Here is a 26,189-nt window from a genome sequence, read left to right as displayed (position 1 = left end):
ATTGACGAAAAAGACAAGACTAAGATTTAGTTTAAAAACAGAAACTCACCAAAAAGTTGACTAAAAAAAAGAGTGAGTTTGACCAAATATGATAAAAGCTAAAATCGGCATTTGACATAGTCCTGAGACTGAATAAAAAAAAGAAAGGCTAACAAAATTAACTCTAAGCATGGCTTCACAGTTGCTCACCTGATATATGCATCCCTCTCTCTGTCCAAGCAAGTCAGACCTATCTGTTCCCCACTCATCCTCTTCCTCTCCTCTTCGCTGCTGGGATCTGAGGGATACATGGAGCGGGGCGGTCCTGTGAGACAAAAATTTGCTTAACCATTAGCTTTCACCACAGTGTCCCCCTGGTGAGGACATATTCCCACATCTCTCACCATTTCTCGAAGCACTATGTGATTCACAAAAGACTTGGAGCACTGATGGTCCTTATTACTTTTTAATGCCATTTTAACCATACTCTAATAGACCTTACTGTTTACTGGCCTATCATACATCTATTCCTTCCCAAAAAATGCAATCAGCCATCTGCTGACATGTTTTGCGAGGACTTAAATAACATTTTAATAAAATGAGAGCACTACTGTGCGCTGTTTTCAAAATGACACCATGAATGGGCGGGCAGTGAGTACAGATCCAAACAAGGACACATACAGAATGTGCTACTGACTGCGTACTGTTGCTATATTTGAAATAATAACGCTACAGAATTCATTTTGGTAGGCATCTAAATTTCATAAAAAGCAAGACTGTGTTGTGTTTTGACAAACCGACAGGTGTTGAGCCTTGGTTAGTGGTGCTGATGTAATGTAAATTGCTGTTTGCTTAGATTTTACTTCTTGGAATTCAGATATTCTAGTAAAATCTGTGAAATTTAAAAATTTGTGCTTAAAGGTAACAGAAAAGATGAATAATACAAGACTCTCTTATAGTTAGATAGGCATGGTTTGACACTAGTTATAAAAGCCTGTGAGAGCTACATACCCAACAAGAGTCCTAATGTGCTCACCAAAAATGAAGGTTTTTCGCATCACTTAAAAAAAAAAAAAGGCTCAGTGCCACCATTATCTTTCAAGCTTTTTCAGCTTGTTTTTTTTATATTTCTTTTGTTTTCACAGCTTGGTCATAAACAGGTCACGGAATAGGACAAAAAAATATGTCTCTGTTCCCTTCACCTCTGTTTATGAGGCAGTGACCTAGACTGCTTACCTTTCACTGAGGGATGTACCCTGCCCTGACGGCTGTTGGGATGACCGTCTGCTGAGCGACAAGGTGGCTCCCTTTGTCTGGCCACAGCCACTGCAATTCCCACCGGCGGCTGACGCACTTCACTTTCCCCATGACCTGCTTCCCCCATATCCCGGCTGCGCCCGCTGTAGTCAGTGCGCTCGTTGTCATTGGCCGGGCCCTTTCTGGAAGGTAGAGTCTGCTTGTTGCCCTGCAGTGCACAGCTCCCCCCAGCAGGACCTGATTTGAGGCTTCCGAGCCCCCCAAAGGGGCTCTTCTGGGAGAGGAGCAGCGGCTGTTGCTGGTTGCTGTACTTTAGTAAGCTTTTCATGGCGCTGCTCTCCCCCTGAGTTGGGCCCTGGGGCTCAGCTTGCTGCTGTGGCTGCTGCTGTTGCTGACTGAGAGGGGGTGCAGGGGGAGGCTGGGGAGGAGGCAGGCTCATTCCCGGCTGCTGCTGCTGCTGAGAATGTTGCCCACCAGTGCTCCCTAACTCCATGTAGGACTTTCTCTGCTCCTCCTCAGGTTGTGACATGTGGTGGGGAGGCCTCATGGCCCAGGGTGGCACTGGGGGCTGCTGGTGGTGGTGCTGCCCACTGCTATAACCATAAGGAGACATGTCCATCTTTCTTTTAAGCTCCTGACTAGTCCCCTGGTTTAGCTCAGCAGGAGAAGGAGCATCTGGGCCAGGTCGGCCATGCTGCTGGTGGCGTATCCTGGCTACCTTTTGGCCATCTCTCTGTAAGGAGCAGCTACCTCCAGGACCAGGGCCATGGGCTGCTCCAGCCCCACTATGTTGACCCATGCTTTTACTTCCAAGCGGGGAGGAGTTAGGTGGAGGTCCCGGATGGGAACAGTCTCTGTAAGGAGAAGTGTTGACAGAATGAGGGACAGGGTGCCCAGCCTTGGGCCCCTGGGGCAGCGAGGGTCTGAACACATCCATGTCCACACCACTGTTAATACACTCAGCACTGCGTGATCGCACAACCTGGTGTTGCTGTTGGGGATGTGGAGGCTGTTGTAGTTGGGGAGGTGGAGGAAGCTGTGAGGGCTGAAGGTGTTGATGATGGGACTGCATCCAGTCTGGAGCCTTCTCCGTCTTTCTGTATTGGTGCTGTTGTTGTTGCTGCTGTTGTTGCTGCTGTTGTTGTTGTTGTTGTTGTTGTTGCTGCTGCTGCTGCTGCTGCTGCTGCTTTCTGTGCCAACTACTGTGGTGCCCACCGCCTCCAGTCTTTTCTATTACCTTGTCCTTGGTATTGCTGCCTCCCCCTCCACCGCCCACACCCTGGCAGTCAGGGTTGCCAAGCTGGAAGGGCCCACTAGATTTGTCCCCCAGGTCTGCCACTGATGGCACAAATGTAGGCCCAGTGACTTTAGGTTCTCGCCCCACATTGGCTGGCCCCCTCTCATGTGAGGCGGGATTGGCTAGAGGAGCAGGAGGGGGCGGGCAGAAGAAGTCCGGGTGGTGGTGCGTATGATGGGAATGATGTGGGTGGCTAGGGTGGAGCTGAAGGCAATGGAAGCCCCCTGGATGAGGATGTGTATGGGGGTGAGCATGAGGATGTGGATGGGGGTGTGCCCCGCCAGCAGCAGAACCCATGTGTAAGGCTGGGGGTACAGAGTAGGACAGAGAGTGGTGGAGTGGTGCCTGACCCCTTTCCAGACAGTCTGAAGGTTGTTCACTGATCCTCATCTCCCCACTTATCCCCTCTTTTGTGCAGCGACTACCGCCGCTGGACCCCATATGTCTGCCCTGGCTGCTGCCCCCACCCCCCATACCCCCAAGAGCTGTGCCCTCCCCCCCACAGCTGGACATGGAGGCCTTAGCCCCTGCTCCAGTTCCTGCATCTCCATTTTGCATCTTGCCATTGTGCAAGCAGGCACTGAGGGGCTTGCCCATACTCTGAGGGTGTTCCTTGCTGTACTCCATTGAGAGTGATGCCTTGTGTCTCTCCAGGGCCCGACTGTTGACCTCCTCCAGGGGTAGTGGGTGCTGTGAATAGTGTGGGTGCTGCTGATGAGAGTGGGAATGGTGGTGGTGTGTGGGCTGGGGCGGCTGGTGGCTGTGGTGCTGTTGGTGCTGTTGCTGCTGCTGTCTCTCCTTTGCCTCCTGTTTGCTACTGGTCCTCTCCTTGTCCTTGACAGGTACCACTCCTCTCTCCACAGAACCTTCTTTAAGACCCTTATGTAGACCTGTCCCTACACCTGGATCTCTGTCTCTGCTGCAGGACCCCTGAGAGTGTCCTGCCCTGGACATTGGTGGCAGACTGTGATTGGCTGAGATGAGAGGTGGCTGGGACGGGAGACCTCGGAGATAGAAGTTCTCTAATTGAAGAGGAAGACAGGCCAGTAAAGACAAATGCATTAGTCAAGAAAGGAAAAGGCATTGGCAGAATTAGATTATTCAGCCCTCATCATAGTGTCCCTAGGCATCCTTATATCAATATCCCACATCAAATTACACCATACTATGTTGTATAAATTGGATTTAACTGTCTTATTTCTGTCTGATTACATTTTAATCATCTCACGCCTCACCTTTTTGGGTGTCATAGAAACGGTGCTGCCCGTAGAGAACTCCACTGTTGGCATGGTGATCCAAGTGGCTCATGGGAAGGAAAGTGTGGGCCAGACTCCCTGAGAATCGAGGATACCCTGGAGCTGCTGAGATGGATAGCAGAGAGAGGGAGGGAATTGATAAGACAGGACAATAACCACCAAGATGCAGTTATCCAGAGTAACCCAGCATAATCCTTCAGGTCCAATGCAGCTGGTGGTGTTCATACGCAAATAAGTACTGGCTCTGCCTGTCATGTTTGCCTTTCCTGCTTGAGTTTAGAATGCAAACAATGCAAGACAAGCTTGGGGATTGCTGTGATGTATGAAATTTGTCTTTGAAACACATGGCTCTTTCTTTATCTCCCTCTTAGAACTGGCAGTGGCACCTCTATCCATCTGAATGGAGTGATAAGGATGGATTTGAAGCTGGTGTTTACAATGAAGAGCGAGCTGAGTGGCTGACCTTTACTGACCTACATCAGGGGTAAAAGGACATTTGGATGTTGGGCCTGTAAGCCAGTCCACCTGGGCTTATTACATCAAGCCCATCTGGAGGAAATTTGCACCATAACCAAACACGAAACTCATTTTGCGATGGGACATTCAAAAACACAAAGGACTTTGAAGGTGGAGGAGAGAGAAAACATGGATTGAGATGAAAGCCCATCGCAATATTAGGACAGAGAAACAGCATTGCTATGACAACCCACTTCCCCTGCAATTGGGTAACTATAACATTTAAACAAATCAACATTAATTGAATTACCCTCCTTTTCTAGTGTACAAGTAATTATTTTACGCTATTGCAAGAGAAATATTTAATAAAAATCAAGGTACTGTAAATGACAAAAATAGGGCAGTACGAGCATATAAAAAATGTCTTTGCTGACAACAGTGCTATAGAACTACAGTGAATATTCTCTACTTAGCATATTACGTAATGTGATACTAAAAAAAAAAGCTATGATTAAGCCAGTGCCCCTATGTCTACTCTATGCTATGCACATGAAATAAATAAGGTAAAGAAAACTGACCTATCACCATGAGTGAACCAATGTCAGGGTGGGAATGAAAAAGAAGGAGGAAAAGACAGACATAAAGAGAGGAGACCTCATGGAGTGTTATTTTCTGTTAGTGCTTCTTTTCTAACCGTCTGACTGCGACCACATGCAGGCATCTCAGTGACCTCCGAGTCATCTAGAGAAGCCCAGGTGTTTCACGTCTTCTCTCCCTTGCTTTTGCACCTGTCTCTCCCTCCAGACTCGCTTTCAAACGCAACTCGCAAACGGAGCGAAGGAAGGAGGAGGGAGATAAAGAGAGGAAAACATGGCTCTACAAGCTAAATGAAAGACAGACGTATTTGTGTTGGCAAGCATGCGACCTGATCCCGGAAAGCGCAGATGCAGTTCATTTGGCCTAGTGTGTGTGTGCGTGTGTATGTGTGCGCAGCACCATGGTTTTAACAGGAGCTCCGAGTGTTGAATGTCTCACTTTCTGCCGGTGGAACAATGGGGCCGGTGCTGTGAGCCGGCTCTGGGGAGGGAGGAGTGTTGTGGTGGGCTTAATGACCCTGTCTCAGAGCGGCCTCCGCATGCTCCCATCTTAATTAATGAAATGCACAGAGAGGGCAAACAGCCCTGCAATAACACAGGAGGTGCTGCTTTCTGAGTAGGGCAATGGGGTGATAATTACATACCCTCACTTTTTCTCTCTTTTTCTTTGTTTCACCAATTTTTCTACCTCTTACTCTATTCGCTCTCTCCCCTTTTGTCTCTGTCTCTTTCTTCGCTGTCATGATTAATAAGCACACACATTTATGCCAATTCATCTACAGTAGGAGGAGGGGGGGGGATCCTTTGTTTAAGCAAGACGTTTTTCTCTGATTTTGGGAGGGAGAAAAGCAGAGAGCTGTTTGGCAGTCTTTATCCAAGCCGGGAGAAGAGCTTTTTTTTTTTTTCTACGGCAGCATGTTGTTTGTGAGCGTGACGATTGACGGCGTAATCCCTTTTCACAGCGTGGTCTGGCTGTGCCCGATAATGCCAGCCCGCTCAGTTTCAGCATGCCCTCCATTGGGGCGGCAAGAGGGGGACTGCTGGGCACGGCAGAGCCCATTCAGCCATTAATCTGGCCAGGACAAGGGAAGCTGCTGCTGCTGCTGCTGCAGGCGACGTGAGCAGGGTCTTAGTGCAGTCTGCTGACTGCACAGCAGCCTCGCTCTCTTTCGCACACATAAACAAGTCTGAATCGGTGAGTGAATGACAGAGGGGAGTTTGCAGCGCATGCCCTCCTTTCCACAGGCAGAGCAGGGGCGAGAGGCAGAACAAACAGAGCTGCATCCCAGGGAGGGATTTCCAGAAGTTCTGAAGGTATTTCTCCCAGCATGGTGGGTTGAGAAAAGCAGGCCGACAGGGAGGACAAAGAAGGGGGCTGGATATAGAACAGCACCTAGAGGCAGAGGCAAATTAAGCCTGCCGAATTAGAGGCAGACGCCAGAGTGCTTCGTTTCTCTATAGCGCGAAACCATCCCCTTTCCATTCCTGTCCACTCCTCCTATACCTGCTCTGAAAACACCAGCCCATGCAACCCGCTCGTAAGGACTTCTTCAGTCTTGCTAAAAGGCAAAACAACATAAACACCGAATTGTATATCGTCTCCAGGGGGAAATGGCTGTAACGTTTCAGAGATGGAGAGACAGAGGCACAGAGTGAGTGAACATGGCAGAGGAAGACCGAGAGGAGAGGAGGAGCAGGCTTAGCTGCCTGTCAGGTCCGCTAATTGAGAAAAAGTGACAGAACCATCAGGACACAGAAAGGGAGGAGGAGGGGTTTGGCGGAGGAGGGGCAGCAGCGTGGTGGATCTCTTCAGGTTTGACTAATTGAAAGGAAGGGATGCAGGCTGGCATGAGAGAGAATGAAAGAGGCAGGAGTATGGAAGAGAGGAGAGATGGGGGGGCTGCGGCTTAAATCCCACAAAAGGAAAAGCTAGCAACTGCTAACAGAAGGAAAGATGGACAACTGAAGATAGGCTTGGAAAGGCGTATCAAACAGAAGTGGATTAGACAGGTGTGCGCAGGCAATTGTGTGTGTGTGTGCACGCATGTGTGTCTATACGTGTTGACAGAGATATGAGAGTGCGATTGTTTTTGGCATAACGTAAGAAGTCATTTGGACCGCAGCCAGCTGGCCTCAAGCCTGCGAGGAGCCCGCAGGTTTTTTTTTTTTTTTTTTCCCATCCATTTTTCTTTTTAATTTTTCCACTCAGTTGATTCAGTGGGGTTTATTCAAATATGAAAATAAATCTTTCAAAAGCTCAGAGGGCCTAATCCATTTCACCAGGTGTTTTGAAAAACATTTTACATTACATTTATTAAAACGGTCACTACACTGCATCTGTCTCTGTCACACACTGCCTCCCCTCTCTCTCTCTCTCTCTCTCTGTGCCTAAGTCCACGTCTCCCCTCAGCAAATGAACAACAGACAATCCCATGCGTGGAACACACAATGGCTGTTACTGTATGTGGCAATCAATCTGAAGAGAGAATCTGAAACAAAAAACCTCTTTTAATCCGTGCTACCCTCTGACATCATAAAAGCCACTAATGGTTTGGTTCTTGGCGCTGTCGCCTTGCACAGATATTTCAGCGTTTGTAAGACCGCACACTGGACACTTTCCTTCTCCCAACACAATAAATCTTTAAGCAAAAGTCAACACAAGGCTTTTCTGTCCCAAATTCACGGATCCCCTCTGTCAAAGTTAACTCGATCCGCGGGACCATACCACCGCTGTTATGTGGTGACGTTATTTATAGTTTTGCTTAACGTGTCACTTAGCTAATGGTTTGTCAATCTTGCTCCCGATAGAAATGTGGTCTGTGTAAGCATGAGTTAACTGGCCCTCTTTAAACATACTCACACTGTGTCCACACTAATGCGGATTAAGTGGAAAACATTTGGCTTTCAGGCCCCAGAAACTGAGCTTTGACAGCTCTTTCCTAATTGGATTGATTAGGTTGTGATTAGTTTTTGGTGCAAATCCAGACTCAATGTCATATCCAGGAAAGCGCCGCGTTTTTGAGAAAGTGTTCTCATGCACTTACCGGAATAAAAACACATCAGCCACGTGTGTCTTTCGCTGTGTGTGAATTTGGTTGTAGATCGAGATCCGAAAGGGGGTTAAACATTTCTGCACCTTTTCCATTAGAATTAAACATTCAGAGAGGACTGTGCAGACTTGAGGAAGGCAGTCCCTAAGTGCTTTCTTATTATTAATACATTTTATTTGGCTTCTTTTCATCTCCACTATTTCAAAAGCTTCTGACCATTATTGTACAGAAAGAAGAATTTGTTCTTAATTGACTTATAATAAGAATAAAAAAAGTGTTTATCCTCACTAAGTGACTGGTTAGCAAGTGACTAATGAGATGATTGTTATCGATTGCTTGATACATGGTATATTCAGCTCTTTAATCTGTGAGAAACGTGTCAGAAGAATAGCAGAGACAAAGACATTCTGCACCTTGACAGGTATATGCCGCAGACACGGGGATCATGCAATAATCTTTGAATAGAAAATTTGAGCTGCTACGCTTGGATTTGCATGCAAACAGCCACTTTAAAAACACACTTGCAAAGAAAAAAAGGGAAAAAAAGCCAGAGAATATCTTTAAGGTTACAAGTGACACACTAATACGCCAACACACACACGCACGAGTCAGTGCCTGCTCCGCTGCTGGTGGGGTTCTGCTGACACCCGGAGAGAGGAGGCGAGAGTCTGGGTAATTGTGCCGCTCATTTTGATGACTTGCTTTTTATGCAAAACAGGAAAAAGACAATATGCAATTATCTTGAGGAGGGAACAGCTGAATGTGGTTGATGAACAGTCTGGATTCAATCATGCTCTTAGTGCGTTATATGCAATTAAACTGCAATAGAGATAATGGCCTCCATTGCCAACTGAGTAATAATCCCAGTCATAATCACCTCCATTACTTTTATTAGGCTTGGCATTATCATCATCACTCTTATTAATATTATTCTACTTTTCCACAAGAAGAAAATCTTTGACAATGAAACCCTGAAACTACAAGGTAAAAGAAACACGGATGATTACAAAATGAGTTTTGAGGGAAAATGTTTCCGACTGATCCGATGATAGAGTTGACGCCTCATTCAGATTTATTCTTCCTGTGTCTATTCGAATAAGCCTGGAGTTTCACCTTTTCTCGCCGCTGGAGCAGCTGCCCACTGACTCAACCCCTGGTGGCTGGGGGTGACATGAGAGCGAGGTGGGGGGATGGCTTAACACACTCAAAAAAAAAAAAAAAAAATCTCAGCTGCGCTGCACCCAATCAGCCCCAGCCACGCATCAAGCAACTGGGGCGCCGCTGATCAGTGACCACAAATAACAAACACTCCCCACTGGCATCCCCCCCACGGACTAACAGCTGGGCTATTCTTAGAAAATACATAAATAAATACAAGGGGGGCTGAAATAACAAGAGTCGGTAGACTTCAAAGGCTGTGGTTCACTAGATGGCATTGGGCGGCCATCACATCGTGTAATTAGCGAACGATTATGAACATGTAAATGTAAAAGTGACAGAAGCGAAGTCACAGGAAAGCAGACCTTGCATTAATATATCAGTGGGCGGTTTTGAGTAGGTCTTACTTTTATCTGTCATCCTTAGCTTTTGAATTCCCGAAATACCTTCACAGATTAATCTCTCTGCTTTATCCTTGTCTGACTTCCTGGCTGTAGCTAAGCAGAAATGTGAGGTTTTGAACTGATTGTGTGTGTGTTTATATTTTCCTGACTGCGCACGTGTGTGTAGGCAGGGTTTTGTAATTCTGAGCGCTGGGTGGGAACCACCCTATTAAACTGTGATGGAGACACCAGCTGAAAGCTCTGCAATCACTGCAACTTTTTTACTGGGCCGCATGTGCGCGTGCTGCTTCAGAGAGTGACATTCCTGCTGACGTGAATCGAATACCGCAAGATTCCTTGGCTGAACTTTTGACCCTGTGTCCCCAAAACCAGGGCACTGTGGCTCCGTCCCAAACATGCCTGGGCCTATTTCAGTGCACAAATAAAAGGGCGGGAGCCTGGCTTTTGCTAGATGATTACAAGCCGTGCTGTGGTGGAAACTTAACACGGCCTAAAAATACACAATATCATAGTAACAATACACCCTGCGCTGCTTTGTCCCCAATACTGCCAAGACGTGAATATCTCCTCATGCAGACAATGTGGTCGGGTGAGGGGGTGAGGCTGTGTGCATGTGTTTGTGTGATTTGAGGTACCTTCATGCGAATGGGGGAACCAGATTTGCGAGGCGCTGGAGTGGGGTCCGCCCCGGAAGGAGGGTGAGGAGGGCGAGGAGGGCGGCCGGGAAGGGTGAGGCGGGTGGGAAGGGGGGGTACCCAGACTACTGGCCAGAAAGGTCCCCATGAAGGAGGCGGAGGAATTGCCCATCAATCCACTGCCTGCATTCCCACAGGGACAAAGGTAAGCAGAGAGAACATGGTTAGAGTTAGAGGAGCGCGTGAACACAGCGAGCAAAAAGAAAGCAAACTGCATCAGATCTGGGTGTGGATGTAAAAGGATGGCGCCCACAGGCCCTCTAGGTGGAATCATTAAGGCAGATTTGATCGCTGCCTTGCAGAGAGGGTGAACGGGTGAGAGTGTGTGTGTGTGAGGGAAAGAGTGTGAGACTCTCCTCCCCCTCGCTGACAGCAGAGTCCTCTCCCCCCGTTTTCTCTCCCCTCACACCGCCTCTCCCCATGGGCAGACAGAGGTCTCATCTCACAGCTGAGTACACACTTTCTCAGGCTCTCTCCCTCTCGCTCTCACACACTTTTGCTCCCGCTCCCCAGTGTCCCTTTCTCAATTTCTCTCCCTCCCTCCATTATCTTATGCTCTCCATCTCTCACTTTCATGCCCTCAATCTCTCTTATGGCTCTGCTCCATTTCACCTCCTCTCCGTCTCTCTTTCTTTCATTCTTCCTTTCTCTCTGCACGACTCTGACAACCTTGTACTCTTGCTTTCTTTTGTGGTTCCATTTTGGCGTTTTACTCCTTTTCCTTCCCCCTCATGCTTTGTCACAGTCCTCTCTTTCCCTGTTCTGTCCCATCTCGATGAGCAGAGATTCGCTATGTGCATTCTTCTTCCCTCGTTAGCCCCTTTCATACAGCCTGTCCAAGGTGGAATGTTGCGCCGTGATTCAGCCTCGCCATTCTATGTAAAACGTACAAACACGGATTCGGAGGGACATCGTTGTTCCACCATTAAGCCAGCAGCTGAGGTCGTAACTAAGCTGAATCGATGTCTATGTAAAATGGGTGAGCCGGCGGGACGGGACAGGTGCGTGCCGTTTGGACCCACCCACAGCAACCGAAAATGTCTCTGAATCGGGGAGACAACAATGTTGGGGAGGCCCAGCATTTACAGGTCACCCTAGACGCGAAGGTTGTCGTGCTACACATCATGCCTCTTGCTTCCGAAATGCTGGCACGCTATCTAAAATCACACACTGGGGCAACATGAAGCCGCCATTGTTTGGTTCACAGTAAAAAAGCAAAGCCGGTGTAATGACGGGTCTTCTTTACGGCGGCATTGTGGTATCTCTTCCTGAAAAGGGGAAGGGTCTGTTTTTTCTGGTTTTATCGCTTTCTCTCTGACACATAGCATTGCTTTGCTTTGTTCTTTACCATAATGATGGCACCAGCAGAGCAATCTGTCCCTGGCTGGCTGAACTGTGTGTTTAACAAGACTATGATGAGTAATTGACCATTCGTAGCAACGCCCGTGTGACTGGGGGCTGATTGTCTATTATGCATTGCTGGGCAAGTCGGAGAAAACACACTGATTAACCACTGCTTAAATTACATTCCCATTACGCGCCCGCCAGTGCACTTCAGCAAGGGGCCCGGGTGCCCGGCTCTTTGCACATTCATTTCCCCCAAGTCACACTGCCATGAAGTCTCATGCATATGTATGACGATGCCTGAATGAGAGCGCACATGCACATGCTTGCGCAAACACACACACACACTCACATCGGTGTAGCGTACATTGTGCGCACGGAGCACGCTGTGATAACGAAGGGGAGAGGAGCATGGTAAAAATTCATTATCAGCCCCTCGTGACGAGCTGATCTAACAAGAAACGCTGTTTGATTTGATTTTCTTTAAGCATGAATCAGTCCAAACATGAATCGATCCTTTTCTGGGAGTGTGAGAACAATTGTGTGGAAGTCTTAATCAGCCAGGCAGTGAGTGAGCACATCCTCTGGGCAGACAGCAGGGATAAACCCATCAGCCTGCCGCTCGCTCCTGCACCGAATAGCCTATGGCTCATGGGCCAGAGCACAGGAGCATACAGAGGCGCGCGCACACACACACACACACACACACATTTCCTTCATAGAAATAGGCACGGACACGCATCCTTGCACACATACAGACACACTTCTGTCACACTTTGCACCACAGCCCCAGACAGGTGGAAATCCCCCAGAATCCCCAACCTTACAGAGCTTTACCTAGAAAAAACAACCTGTGTGTGTGTGTGTGTGTGTGTGTGTGTGTGTGTGTGTGTGCGCGCCCATGTGAGGGTCTATCACAAACTCATGGAAAAACAATAACAGTCTCCTTTGTGTTTAACTAGCACATTTATCACTGCAACACAAAGTAGCCTCCAAAATCTGGCCACAGGAGAAAATCTAAAAGCTGAAGTCGTTTGTGTTACTTGTTTCAGTGCTGGTAATTATTGATAATGTTTTTGTTGTTTGTCATTTGTTTTATCTGGGTTTCATGGGTTTTCCAGTACGACAGGAAAACCTGCTATATATATATATATATATATTTTTTTAACCTTTTAAGTCATAGTCAGCTAAGTCAATTTAAACAAACAAATTTTCTTTTTTCTGAGGGAAAAAATATAAACACTTTCCACTCCCATTACAGACATTTGCTGGATTAAAGCACACAGAATTGATGAGCATGACTTAAATATCTTCAGGAGGCAGCCACACAGGACTGGGTGCTATAGCAACATTGTACATGTCAGTAAGAGGTAGCCTGATGATTACTGCAGAGTCCATGTTTTTCTCGCCTCACCCCCCTCCTTCTCTGCTGCCACCTCCTATCACCCCTGACCCTGCGGAGCGCTCCTGGCAGAGCTCTGCAGTGTAAGGTGGGGTTCGGGGGCAGTGGGGGGTGGATTGTGGCCAGCGTGCTCGCTAGGCTCACATCCAGTCCCCATCATCGAGACACCCTGGGCTCCTGTATGGCACCGCCCTCCGCACTGCACACTCCTCGGCCCTCTCTTTCTGCCTGTCGCCCCAAGGAACCCCAGCTTTCCTCGGTGCCTCCGGCTCACATAAATCAGCTAATCCTCCTGCATTATTAACAGCCTCGCCCCAGAGAGAGAGAAAGGGTGAGAGAGACATAGAGAGTGACAGAGAGAGGCTGTAAAGCCCCTCTTCACACAGCGAGAGAGGAGAGAGCCTCTGCCAGAAAGACAAGGAGAGGAGAGGGACAATACATAAAAAGGCACTGTCTAGATGTCAGGCAAGGGGATCTTTGAAGTTTGAGCTGATGTTAGGGGAGAAGGGGATTGAGGGAAAACCTTAGGAGCGTCTCAGATCAACTCATACATGCGGCCCTTCCCACAACAGCACCAGATCAGACCTCTCATACCCCTTTTCCACCAAATTATCTCCGGTTCATGAACCTGTTCCATTCAGGATACTTGGAGCCTCAGTGATATCCAGTGAACCAGCACTCGTTTCCACTGGTTCTGAGTGGAACCATTGTGATTGAGGATGCGTCATCAACAGAGGGCGTCGCACATTGTACAATGGAAATAAACAATAGTAGCAAGATGACAAACAGCATTGATTTCGTGCAAGCTTTTTCAGACATTCGTTTTTATCCGAAAACAAGCATGAATCAACTATTAATGAGAAGAAGATGCAGAGGACAGTTTCATGCCAAACAAATGGCCTTCTCCATTCTCTCTTTCCAACCTGTAGAATATGACACAGCTACTGATGTCGTCACCGTTCACACTTGAGCTATTTTTTGGTTCCAGCTGGAAACTTTTTGGGTTTCGAACCAATTTATTCTCGGTCAAAACGCGGTTCAAATTTAGGTGTGTGAACCGGAACGGAGCCTGTTCCATGTTGCTAGCAAAGGGGTATGACTGATCCAGTTTAGCCATAGGATCTGTACCGGGCGAAGTGCTGATTTGGTCCAGTCTGAGCTGCAGTCGGCACAGAATACTAAATCAGTGGCCTCCACTTCGGTCACACTGGCTCTTACTGACTCCACAGCCTGCGCCTCAGTAAAGGACCCCTCCCTCTGTGTTATGTCTGCTGGTTACCTCCTGCTGAGAAATATACTGAGCATGGTGCTGCACAAATCTCTTGCTGTTTGCTCAAACATTATTGTACCACTATTTAAGGCATCTAACTGGATTCCTCAAGCCCATTTGAAGCCAAATGAATCAGAGGTGTTGGTGAGAAAGCACACAGGTTATAAAAGTGGGCCTTGGTGTTGGGGCAGTTTCAGTTTGGGCGCCAACCAAAGCAGTGCAGAACAAGTGGAGCGCAGGTCCAAGGCATGACAGCACCAGCGCTGGACTCGCCACAACTGTTTATTTAGCAGCTTATTAAACGGTGACATGGATCCAGGGAGCCTGCCACCGCTACACCAGCTCCTTGTAAAAGTTGTGTTTTTTATGCCTGCATTTTTTAAAAACCCCTGTTTATTTATTTCTCTGGTTCTTAAGTGATGCCAGCAGTGCACTTGTATGGGCTCTTAAGAAAATCGGGTCATGTGCATCCTAATCGGCGCCGATCCCTGACAGCGATGGAGATTAATCCTATTAGAGAATTAAAGGAGAGGGGAGCATTGGGATGAGGGAAGCCCACCTCCCTCCCTGACATCTAAACATCCCACCCCGACACCCTCACTCGCACAGCTGCGTTCAAATGGGCTGAAATGCACAAACACACAAACAAACACAAATATCCCAGAACCTCTGGAGGTGGAGGTGTTAACTAGTGCTACTCCACCCACGTTCTAGCGTGGGTGTGTCGGGTGAAGGAGGCCAGTTTGTGCACGGCAAAACACACGTGCATGCACACACAGCAACGTGGGCCCAGGAAGAGGCCTCCACGGACGGCACCGAGTGAGCAGCAGGCAGGGAGGCGGAGCAGGGAGACTGAAGGCCTTGTTGTCATGGGAACGAAAGAGAAACAGCGCTCGAGGCAAGGAGGCTGAATGCTAGCCATTACAACAGCAGTGGGCAGATGCAGTTGGTCAGTGTGCTGCTCAGCAACAGCAGCCCTCCTGACCTACCTTGAAACCCCACCCAAGCACACAAGCTTGTAAGCACACACACCTTTCTCCGGGCTTTATTCTGATTTCATTTGTTAGGATCTGAGGAGGGCAGTGTCATAATCTATGCTCCACTGGGTCACTAATCTGCCCCAATGAACGCCCCTTCCTGTTAATGTAACTCGAGGGTGAGTGGTTGTTTGGTGTCTTAATAAGGAATTATACAATAATAGGATGTAAAGGGATAAGCGTGTGCCAAGCAGTGACAGGGAAAAAAAAAAAGCTGAGAAGACAACAAGCACCCACCCACAACACGTTGTTCTTTTGAATGCTGGGAATCAGATCAAAATTTCCTCCTGGAGAAATACACACCCATTCACATGCATTTGTGTGCCTGGGCATGCAAGCGCGCACACACACACACCCAAGCGCAGATCTACGACCATGCCTATTGTCTAAGAGAAGATAAAGTACAATTATTTCGCCGTGCATCATATTTCCCTGTCTGCTCTTGAAAAGTGAGCCAAGGTAGTCCGCAGCTCTCTGCCTTATCTGCAGAAGACAGCCCGGAGGGACGGATGGACGTGTCGTCTAGACAAGGACACCAGACAGACAACGCGAGATGAGAGTGATGGCGACAAGAGAAGGAGAGAGATGGGGAGAAAATTGCAGGTGTGACTGCATCAACCTGTTCTCCACAGCTCAGTGATCAGGAAGCGCCAGGGAGGGGGGGGATAGAAGAAAAAGAAATGCCAGAAGACCCACACACATACACACACACCACTGGTTTAATGCACCTCCTTTCACACAAAGAGTGAATGAGCACAAGTCGGTTGAGGCTGCACAGTCAGCGGTCAGTGCCATGTGGCAGCCAGGCTCTGTAGCTGTTCACAACGCAGACTGAATGATTACAGCTCACACACTCTCGCTCTGTCATGTCCTGTGACAAAACACACATCCCCTCCCTTCTTCTCTCAAATAAATTAAATCAATATCAGCAAGAGTTGGATGATCAAAGAGAAAACAAGACAACATTTTCTTTTCCAAGAGCTGCTTGAAATCCAGCGTGTAGTCAAAGTAGCTGCTCTAGCCCTGACGAGACGCCAGAACATGTATCGGTAACATTGGATCACTGGTTCCAGACAAGTTTTTCTCCTTAAGCCATTGAGAATTTCTGTGTTTATGTGTTCTTAGCTTGGCTCTTAAACATTTGACTAGCATCAGGAAGGAACCACAAAGCAGGGAATAGGGTCTGAAAGCAGAAAGGATGAAGATAGACGTCTGAATGGTAACTTACCAAGTGAAAACATATTGAGCAGGGTGTCTGCTGGTAAGAGTTTCACTCCCACTTCAGTGTCTTTCTCATCAGACTTTCCTACCGATGTAGTCCCATGTTCTGCCCAGGAATTCAGACGCCCAAGACGAAGCCAGCCAGACTTTCCACACACATATTCACCCATAAACACACAACTAAGCTTTTTGACCCTCTCTAGCAACGCGGGGAAGCTGGACTGGATTGGGCAACTGTGCACACCGGCGGCCCCAGACAGACTGCACACGCTACCCTGGAGGGCCGCTGACTAACCCAGCGCCTACTTCCTTACAATAAAACGCAGAAGGAATTTCAAATGGCTACTAAAGAGGGGGGATTTCCTTCAAACAAAGTCATCTTGAAAACATTAGCACAACTAGTAGCCAAATTCCTCCTCACTTCGGAAACAACTGTAGCAGAAGTTTTTCTTTTGTTTTAGTTGTTTGCCCCACCGCTTTATAAACACTGTCCCTGACTTTGTCTCTTTTGGTTGGTGGGTGGTTGAACGGTGGGGCTGAGGGAGACGGCCCCCGCTGCAACTCCAGTAGGAGGCTGGTCTGCTCAGAAGCATTCTGAAGCAAGAGAGAGAGCGAGCAGGCGGTCCGGTCCTGGAGCTGGGCCCAGTGCAGGGGTGGGGGAAAGTGCCAGCAGCGCACGCCTCCGACACTCTCCACACTGCGTGCCTGTGGAGTGAGTTTAGTGGATGTGGTCAGTGCGGGGGTGGGAGAAGTGGAAAGGGAGCGGGAGCGGGAGAAGCAGTTGGAAGAATGGATGGAGGATGAGAGTGAGAAAGATTGTCTACACTACAGGGCAACATCCAGAGGAGGGGTGAGGGGGCGCGAGTTTAGGCTAGAAGTGTAGATAAGGGTGTGAGGAGCTGTGAGAAACTTTGAGAGTGAAGGAGCAGCAGAGAGCGTGTGGGAGTGTGTGTGTTGTGTGTGTTGTGTGTGTGTGTCGCAGAGCATATGCGAGCCTCTGTGTGCGATTGTGTGTGCGTATGGTGGTCGTCTCGCTGAAGTTGACAGCCTGTGTTTGCAGAGTGGCTTTGTGGTCAGCCACTTGCTCACGATTGAAGCAATGGCAGGGCAAAAGGGAATCTGGGATTTTTTTTTTTTGCAGAAGTGCTATGCAAATAAAATTGGCTGGCGGAGGTCAGCCGAACCACCCCGCCCACTTCACCCAGCTGTTTATACAATATACAAGTTGACATGATAGGGATAAGAGATTCTAATCCTAAACAAATTAGTCCAACTGGCTCGTCCTGGCTTGGCAGTGAGCCCGAAAACAACAATGGACCCACACAGGCCGCGATGCTACAGAGAAAACAGATAGGAGAAAATGTCTCAGAGGGATATTTTGTTCTAGCAGGGGTGGAGCAATGTCAAAGAGCATGCACACATCCCACCAATATAGGTTTCTCTCCAACTATTCTCTTTCTCACCCTCTTTGTACAAGAGCCTGCAAAAACACCAGCTTTCTTGACACGGCGAAGCACATGTGAAATGAGCCACTACCTGGCCACCCTCCTCACGGGTGCTCCACCTCTATTTTACCGCGATTAATAATTCATAAAGCCTCCTTTTGAGAGAGGGTTATCATTGTCAGAAAGGTGCTCCACCTTTAATTCCATCAGCGGTGTGAGGGGGGCAGGGGGCGACCGACGGGAAGAGATAGCAATGTCTGGAAGGGTTCCTGCTGAAGAGGCGTTTTATGGGCACTGTAAATAAGAGCTGGACACGCAGCACTGTTGCAGCTATTTGCCAAAGAACAGGCCAGGAAGTGTGTCGTTTAAGAGACAATAAGACCTCTGACTGTCAAAGTAAGAGCTGGCTGAGGGGTCGAGCAGTGTGTGTGAAGGCCATGAGGGAAGAAGAGGCTGAGGAAAGGGTGAAGAGGTTAAGGGTAAAGAACGGGGGAGGGAAAGCGGCTCCGCTTCAACGCCAGATAGACCAGGAAGGAAACTGGGCATGAAGTAGCTGGGACGTTAAACGGCAGGACGAAAGGTAAGATCTTAGGTTTGGGATTTTCACCTGGACCTGTGTTACGGTGCGCTCGCTGTTATCCATGTGAAAGAGCAGTTTGCTGAGTCACCAGCCTCGTCTGTGGAGAACAAGCAGACATTCCAGGCTGGGACACAGGAGGTGGGAGGACAGATTCGAAACAGCAGCAGGACCAGGCCAGGACAAATGAGCTCAAGGCCTATTACCTTCCTTTTACACCCACCCACACATGCACACTCACATTCCCTACTCCCACAACACAGACTTAATAGCACACGCAAGAAAAGCAATGTCACAACAACAACAAAAAAAATCACTAAACTCTGGTTTTAATTTCTCCCATTCTGTCGTTTCTCTCAGAACTTAAATGTTCATGATGTAACAGGAAGTGCACATTACGCCACACCAATGCACTTTTCCTTGGACTGGACTCTCATTACGAAGTGTTTTCTCTCTAAGCACCATCTTGTTATTTCCATCAGCATTTTACTTTATTAAATCCCCCTCCGCGCTACTGACTAAAGCAATTGCTTTTTTGTCTCTTGGTTCAGATAAAATGCAAGTGTTTCTTATGGAATGGCCAATAAAGGCCTGACATTTTGCTGACTGCTTGCAGGGCCAGACGCACTTTGTTCTTTGTGCATAGGGCAGCTACGCACTCCTCAAGGAGAACCATTTGTTATCTGTCCAAACTTTGGTGAGTGTGCTTGTTAACTGACCCATTGTTACATGAGAGCGTTTCAGGGCCGTTTGTTGCGTTCCAGCTCTTTATTCCTGAGGCATGAAATTGTGATTACCATAGTGGGGCTCATCCATCTCATTCTCTCATCCACACACGCACGCTAAACATCCGCATTTTTATTTTGCTTTCTCTTCCCCCTCCGCCGTTGTCTCGGTCTCGCTCTCTCGTGTCACACGCACATACACACATGATGCACACACGCAGCAACACACCCAACACAAAAAAGAGCCGCCCACAGCTGCGTCAGGCCATCTCTCTAACAATCCAATCTGTTTTCTTTCCCATGATGTTTCCCATTGGCACAGGGAGGAGAAAATCAGATTTACTCCCCCACAGGGCCCATGCAGTTGCACTGATATGGAAAATGATTTCAGTGCTGCTTGAGCCCATAAACATTATTTTGGTCTCCCCTGTTAATGACACATTTCTTCCCAGCATTGTGGATCTCACAGAGGAAGAGATGAGTGTAAGGGGGGGAGGTTGAAGAAAGGAGGAGGAGGAAGAGAGGAAAGGGGGAGGAATCCTCCAGGGCCTCGCATACAACAGGGGAGTCCTTCACCCCTCAAACTGCATCCTGACATCGAAGACTTCTCTCACCCTCTTCCTCATGCAGAAACACGTACACACACACACACAGCTAATCAACCATGCAGGAACTTAAATTGTCACGGCCTTCAAATAAAGCCCAAAAAAATCAGAGCACAAAGATATCCCCGCTGGAAAACGAGCAGAGTCAAAGAGGGATTTCTCACCTCTCTCTCTCTATCTCGCTGTCAGCCTGATTCCAAACACACTGCATTTGGCTCCGGGGCTCAAAGCAGTCCCGCTACAATTGTGTCATAGAGCCCACATATCTTTTATTGGTGGTAGCAGCCAATATAGCAACCCCCCCCCTCCCCCTCCCCCCTCCCCTTGAACACAGGGATAAAATTTGTACTTTTAGTGGTAAGTTACAATCGCTTTCTGCCCGAGGCATGTTGTCAACGAGAGGAGCACGCTGTAGCCTCCAGTCCTAAACACAAGTCATTTAATATGATGGTGTTAAGAGGAGACTCGCAACAGGCCAATAGCGAGGCACTAAACCTCCCATTTGGCATCCATTAAAACCCATCTGCACGACCAAATACGAGGGGGCGAGCAGGAAATAGCCACGTTAGATATGACTAAAAACTCTCCTCCACGTTTGAACATTCTCTCCCAGGTCTCTCAATCTCCAGATTCGAATACGGGATTTTCATGGTTCTCCTGTTCCACTGGAAACATCACATGGAATGCACGGGATCTGGTTTGCTTTACAGCTGATGACTGATCTGTCTAAATCCATTGGTTTTATGTTCTGGCCATGGGGATGGATGGGTGACTAACGGCGGCTTGCGTGCCATGTTTCTGCCGACGCAGCCAGAGCTCAGCCAGCCAGGTCACGGACAGAGACATGTCTGGTAGTGGGAAAAAGGCAGATTAAAACAAGTGCTCAGCACTATTCTCTCTAATTAGTCCCCTGTTAACTTTTGAACTTAATTGGTTAATTGAGATGTGGTTAGACTGGGCAGGTTTCCCCTCCCTCAGGGTGACCATACGGCTCCAGTATTTTAGCCTGGCACTGCCTGGCACAGGAGGTGGCTGCCTCTCCCTCGCTCTCTCTCTTTCTCTCGCTCGTTTTGAGCATCCCACTGCTCCAGTGACGAGGAGTAATGACGCCGCACAGGAGGCAGTAAAACTGTGTTTTGCGAGTGTGTTTTAGCAGAGATTGCACCCATGCACTGCACATATGCTTGTGCCACATCAAAGCCGCTCCTTGACTACCCAGTCCTGGGTGGTCCGAGCCTCTCTTCTCTCAACCCGCAGAGCTAGATAGGCTGCAGAAAAGTGGAGTGTGGATGTGGGTGGATGTTACCTCACCACAGGCGAGTGTGTTCTGTCGGACTCAGAAGTCAGTTTGCTTTGGAGGAGACATGAACAGCGTGAGGATGGAGAATAAAAGTGCGGTGCAATACAGACACAGATAAACACAAACACAAGCCCATAGGCGTCACGTTGCTTGAGTCTCCCCATCTCCTCTGGTTGATGTATAATGATAACCACAACACCACATAAATCTGCAAGCAGCTCGATTCATTGGGGCAGATTTTGCCTGCTGTCTTCCCTTTTTCACTTTCATCCCCTCTTCTCCCTTTGCTCCTTTGAGCCCCATCACTCATTCCCCTTCTCGGTTTTCCCTTTCCGTCCTCACACCCTCTCCATCATCCCCCCATCACTCTACCTCCTTCCCCCTGCTGCTCAGCTCCATATTTCTGTCCTCCCTCATCACCTCGCTCTCTCTTCCCTCAGTTGCCGTCATCTGCGTGCTTCAAAATGGAAACACTTTCTCTTCATTTTTTTGGGTTTTTAAAAACCGCTCTCCCTCCCACTCCCTCATCCCACTTGCGCTCTGTTTCTCCGCTCTTGTTCGTCCATCAGTTTCCTGAGGCCTGGGAGGGTAATGAACGTCTTGTTTTATGGGGAGTCACAGGTTCACCCGTCCCTCCCTCCATCAGAAGCACCCATAAATCAGCATCCCAGCATTCAACTGGCAACCAGGGCTCGTCGGAATGTCCCGTTCTTGTCCTCCCATCCTCTCTTCCTCCCTCTTCCATCTGTGGCGCGGCGCCTCCTTTAGGTCATGGAGAGCAGTGCTGGATAAGAGGGGTCTGGTGGTTGAAGAGGCCGCTGTGCTGCTGTCCTCTGAGTTCTCGTGGATTGGCCTGTAATATGATAAAGTCCTGGAGTGATGTGTGTGAGAAACAGAAGGCAGCTCCCTGCTCTGGCTTCTCTCCGTCTGATGTAGCCTGTCAGAGGCGCAGAGACAGAACAGTGCAGATAACGGAGCGGAGAGCTGCCACGCCAGCCAGCCAACCAGCCAGCCCAAGGTCTTTCTGCAGCCCTGAATATAATTTGCTGCTGGTTCACAAGGGGAACAAAGGAGAAATGTTTAATTCTTGTAGCGTTGGCCAAGACAAATGCAAGCATTTTTGTTCTGATAACCTACAGACAAGCGGAGGGAAGGCACCTGGGTAGCCAAGGCCAAACGATATACAGTATTACCTTGTAAAGAACACACTGTATAATGCGCGTGCATCTCCTTGACTTCTGTTGCTGCAAAGCGTCTCAGCCATAAGGACAATGCCTCAGCTGGCCCATACAGATAACCACCTTCTTCCCCGCTGTAGCAGCCTACACTTTCAAGTGCGTGCAAGGTCGGCCAAATCACACAGTAAATTCTTTTTTGAAACGCATCTTACAAACCGGGCTTTAAAGTTGAGTTATGTCTCCCAACTGCTGACACTGGTCATCCGTGGAATGCCGCTGCCGGGGCCTGCTCAACATCTGCAGCAATACACTTGAGCAGAGATGAGTAAAATTAGGAGCATTTCCTGCAATCTGTACAGAGGAGAGAAGGTCATCCTCACCCGATCATGAGCAGATGAAGTGTAACATAGAGCAGGGCAGCCATAAAAAGCCTCTCCTCTCCTCTACAGCTGGTTAGCTTGACGTAGGCCTTTAACAGCTAGGAGTAGCGGAGGCACAATCCAAGGTCAAACCAGGGAGGCTGAGAGGATGGATATCATCTTGATCAACTGCTCATGGCTTGTCTGTCTGGCTGGTTGGCTGCACAGCTACCTTTGCAGTCGTCTATCTCATTTGCAGTGATCACATCTACACCGCTGGACAGGTGGGCGGTCCAGACGGTCACGTGTTCTGCGCCCTCACTCTGTATTTGTCTGCAGGTCATACTCGGTACCGGCATAGGAGGAGGGAGGCCTTGTGGGGTTACGAGGGGCTTGCAGCATCTGATCGAAGTTAACAGATGTGGTGCAGCTGCTCGTTTTGTTTGCCGTAGCAGATCCTCAAACACACCCACACGCACAAATATACACACACTGAAACGGCACAAAAAAATATACATGTTAGCGGGCTGGAGATTTTCACGTATTTTCCAGCTGGCCATGCTCAATCGCACTACTGGCAGTGTTTTGGGTCACAAATAAAAACCCGACATCCCCACGTAACCATTAAACTGACTTTGAACAGCGTGCCTATGAGTGTACATGTTGGCTTTTCTTATTTTTCTTTAATATATGCTTAGCTCCGTCGGCCATAAAACATGTCAGCAGCTGCATGTTGGGCCAGAGAGCCTCAAACTATGTGACAGGCCTGACCAGTAAAATGATTTGGGGAATCTGTGGAGGGAAGACAGCGAGTCATGGCTGTGGAGTTAAAGGGAGGAAGCATGAGGGAGCCGTAGCGTGGAGAGCAACCTCAGCTGGGTGTCCTCGTATCCGCGGGAGGGCAACAGCTTTCAGCAGGTTATCGCAACGCCAGTGTGAGCCAAACTCTAGTCTAGACCTGGCAGAGGCCATAATGGAGAGATGGGGGGAAGCAGAGGGGGGCGGTTGGGGGGGGGGCAGGGAAGAGAATAAAGAAGAGTTATTAGGGTGATGTGAGGCAATGAGGGGAAGAGAGCTTACTGAAATGTTTTGACACAGAAAAATAGCAAATGTGACACAGGTACTTAAACAAGGGCTTGAAAGGCAAACCAGCGCCATCTTTCTTTCTGCACCCTCTCCCTCTCTCCTTTCCTTTCTCTGCTCACACACTCGCACAAGCGATAGCTGCAGCTGCAACTTTCACAAACTGCTCATTCACCGAAGCCCGGTGGCAGAGCTCGTCTCATGACAGTCAGGCTGGCCTTCGTTCCTCGCCACGCTGAGCGGCGCGAGCAGACTCCAGGTCCTTCACCCAGATTCGCGAGATCCTAAACACCCCATTATTTTCACAAGCTCACATGGTCTGGTAGCGTGAACAGCCTGTGCCGGGACCACAGCAGCACAGTCCTGTATTATCAGTTGTGCATTGTGTTGTGCTATATGGATGCCGGCATCAGCAGCTTTGACTTCTAGTGCCATGTGACACATTCCCTTGCAGCCAGTGTGTGTGTGGGACTTGTGTGTCGGAGAGTGTGTTTTCTATCTCCTTACTGTATTTGTTCTGGCACAGTGTTCTATTGTGGGGCTGGGCTTTGCACTTCTCAGATAAGAGAGCAGTTATGTCAACACTGGGTGCTGTGAAGGAGCCGCCTGGTCGTGTTGATATTCTACAACACTGATTATTTACTCTGACCACAGAGTTCAGCCATCATTTCGCTTTTAATGCACTAATGACCGGAGGCCTCCTGGGGGTGGAGCCCCCTCCTGGCTCTGCCCGGTACTGGCTCTCAGCTTGTCAGGTGAGAAGAAAGATGAGGGGGTTGGGGATAACTAATGGCTTTGAAAAAGCCTGAGTTTAAAGCAGACTGCCAACACATTCTGAAAAAAAGGTTGACGAATGCTTCTCACAATGCGCTTCTCACAACCCCTTGTAGACTCAGGCAGCATGAGTCTGCATATTGAGCTGAGCTGAGCAGCCCTATCAGTAAAGAGCCAGTGGAGCAATCCATGCATAATTAGAGAAGGGGGGAGGGGGTTAATTGACTTCTTTGAGAAAGATCCTGATTTCTATCAGCCAGTCCCATAATCATGTGAGCCAGGGCTCTCATTAAGCCCCCTCCCTCATTTATCTCTCTTCCCCTCTAACCCTTTACCCTCTCCCTCCCTTTCCTCTCTCCTCCCCTGCCTTGAAAAAAGGGTGAAACCCCAACCGCTCCTGCTGTGTCCTCACCAGGCCAGGAAAGGGTGAGGCAGATTTATGGTTAGCACCTGAGTGAGTAAGGTGCACGCTGGCACATAAACACATGATTAGTGCACATTCATGTGCGCGCACACACACACACACACACACACACACACACACACACACACAAAGGCTCCAGACTGCAGCTGACCTGACTGTGACCCCAGTGCAGTAATGTACTGGCTAGCAGGTATTAGCAGCAAACCTGTGTGCATGTGTCCCTGTGGCCAGAATCTTCTCCACACTTCCACAGTCTTGCACAGAGGATTCAAACCCGATGTTTTTTCTGTGTTTGTTTTTTGTTTTTTTGCCATTTCCAACGATATTGCTCAAACAGTGCAGCAGGAACAGCACCATAACAAGTGCTTTGAATTATTTACAGGCGGAAAGTATACACTGCCTAATGACACGCGTCCGTACCACAAACAAAATACATTACGCTGGCATGTCAACACCTATGAATATTTACTAAAACATATCCACTAAGACACGGCTTTGTTCAACATGGTTTTAACCAGATACAGAAAGAAAGCAGCTCCCTCCTGGCTCTTCCCTTCCTCGCTCATTCTCTCTTCCTCTTCTGCCTTTGGAAGCTGTGGAAGATTTGGGGGGAAAAGCTGAATTCCATTGAGAGAGTGAGAGAAAGAAAAAAAAAAGGATGACGTGGAGTAAAGAGATGAAAAGTGACAAATGAGAGATTTCCTTCACAAGCTCATAAATCAGTAGACGCAGGCAGGGGCAGTATGAGGCCTCCTTCAAAAAGCCAAAACTTTTTTTTTCCCTTTCACAGCCAGCGCTAACCACCTCTCTCCCTTTACATGTGCGCAAACACACACTTACACAAACATATGTGCAGAATCACATACGCAAGAAACGCATTTCCCCCGTTCCTCTTTGCACACTCTCCCAGATGGCGTGTGCTGGAATGGCATCCCCATTGCTCTCCGCCAATCTGGTTGTGGCGCGGTGGCCTGGCTGGCTGGCACAGGAACACGTCTCGTAAAAATCACATACAGTTAGGAGTGGTGCCGGCTTCAAAGTGGCGCGCCTTCAAACCAGCCCTGTTAAAGGGTCCAAGCACGCGTGCTGAAATAAATCCTGCTCACTCTGTCACATAAAAACACACCGGGTGGGGGGCTGTGGGAGGAGGGTTGGGTGGTGCAGCTGCTACTACAGGTACGTGGGACAGACAGACAGACGAGGGAAAGAGCTCTTCAGAGCGTTCGCTATGTGCACGCAGTAGGGTGCCACACGCTGGGCGAGGATGTGGGAGAACAGAGCGCAGACGCACCCTGCT

The 26,189-nt window shown here is 48.6% G+C and overlaps 1 protein-coding gene across 6 annotated transcripts in view; it reads right to left on the bottom strand.

Moving 5' to 3' along the window:
• The window catches only part of LOC121620969 (BAH and coiled-coil domain-containing protein 1), a 61,457-nt gene that overhangs the window by 23,876 nt on the left and 11,392 nt on the right, over window positions 1-26,189 (bottom strand). For 5 of the 6 annotated variants that reach the window (XM_041957233.1, XM_041957232.1, XM_041957235.1 and 2 more), the window contains exons 2-5: window positions 10,089-10,271; window positions 3,769-3,894; window positions 1,216-3,555; window positions 190-304 (exon numbers count right to left, since the gene is read on the bottom strand). In XM_041957233.1, the coding sequence (XP_041813167.1) occupies window positions 190-304; window positions 1,216-3,555; window positions 3,769-3,894; window positions 10,089-10,271 (2,764 nt within the window). Of the gene's footprint in view, window positions 1-189; window positions 305-1,215; window positions 3,556-3,768; window positions 3,895-10,088; window positions 10,272-26,189 lie in introns of those variants that run through there. The other variant, XM_041957236.1, reaches the window with a different exon arrangement.

Source organism: Chelmon rostratus, chromosome 17 (assembly GCF_017976325.1).
Source record: "Chelmon rostratus isolate fCheRos1 chromosome 17, fCheRos1.pri, whole genome shotgun sequence".
NCBI lineage: Eukaryota > Metazoa > Chordata > Actinopteri > Chaetodontiformes > Chaetodontidae > Chelmon > Chelmon rostratus.
The sequence above is the reverse complement of the archived record's forward strand: the minus strand, read 5'-3'. Positions and strand labels throughout refer to the sequence as shown.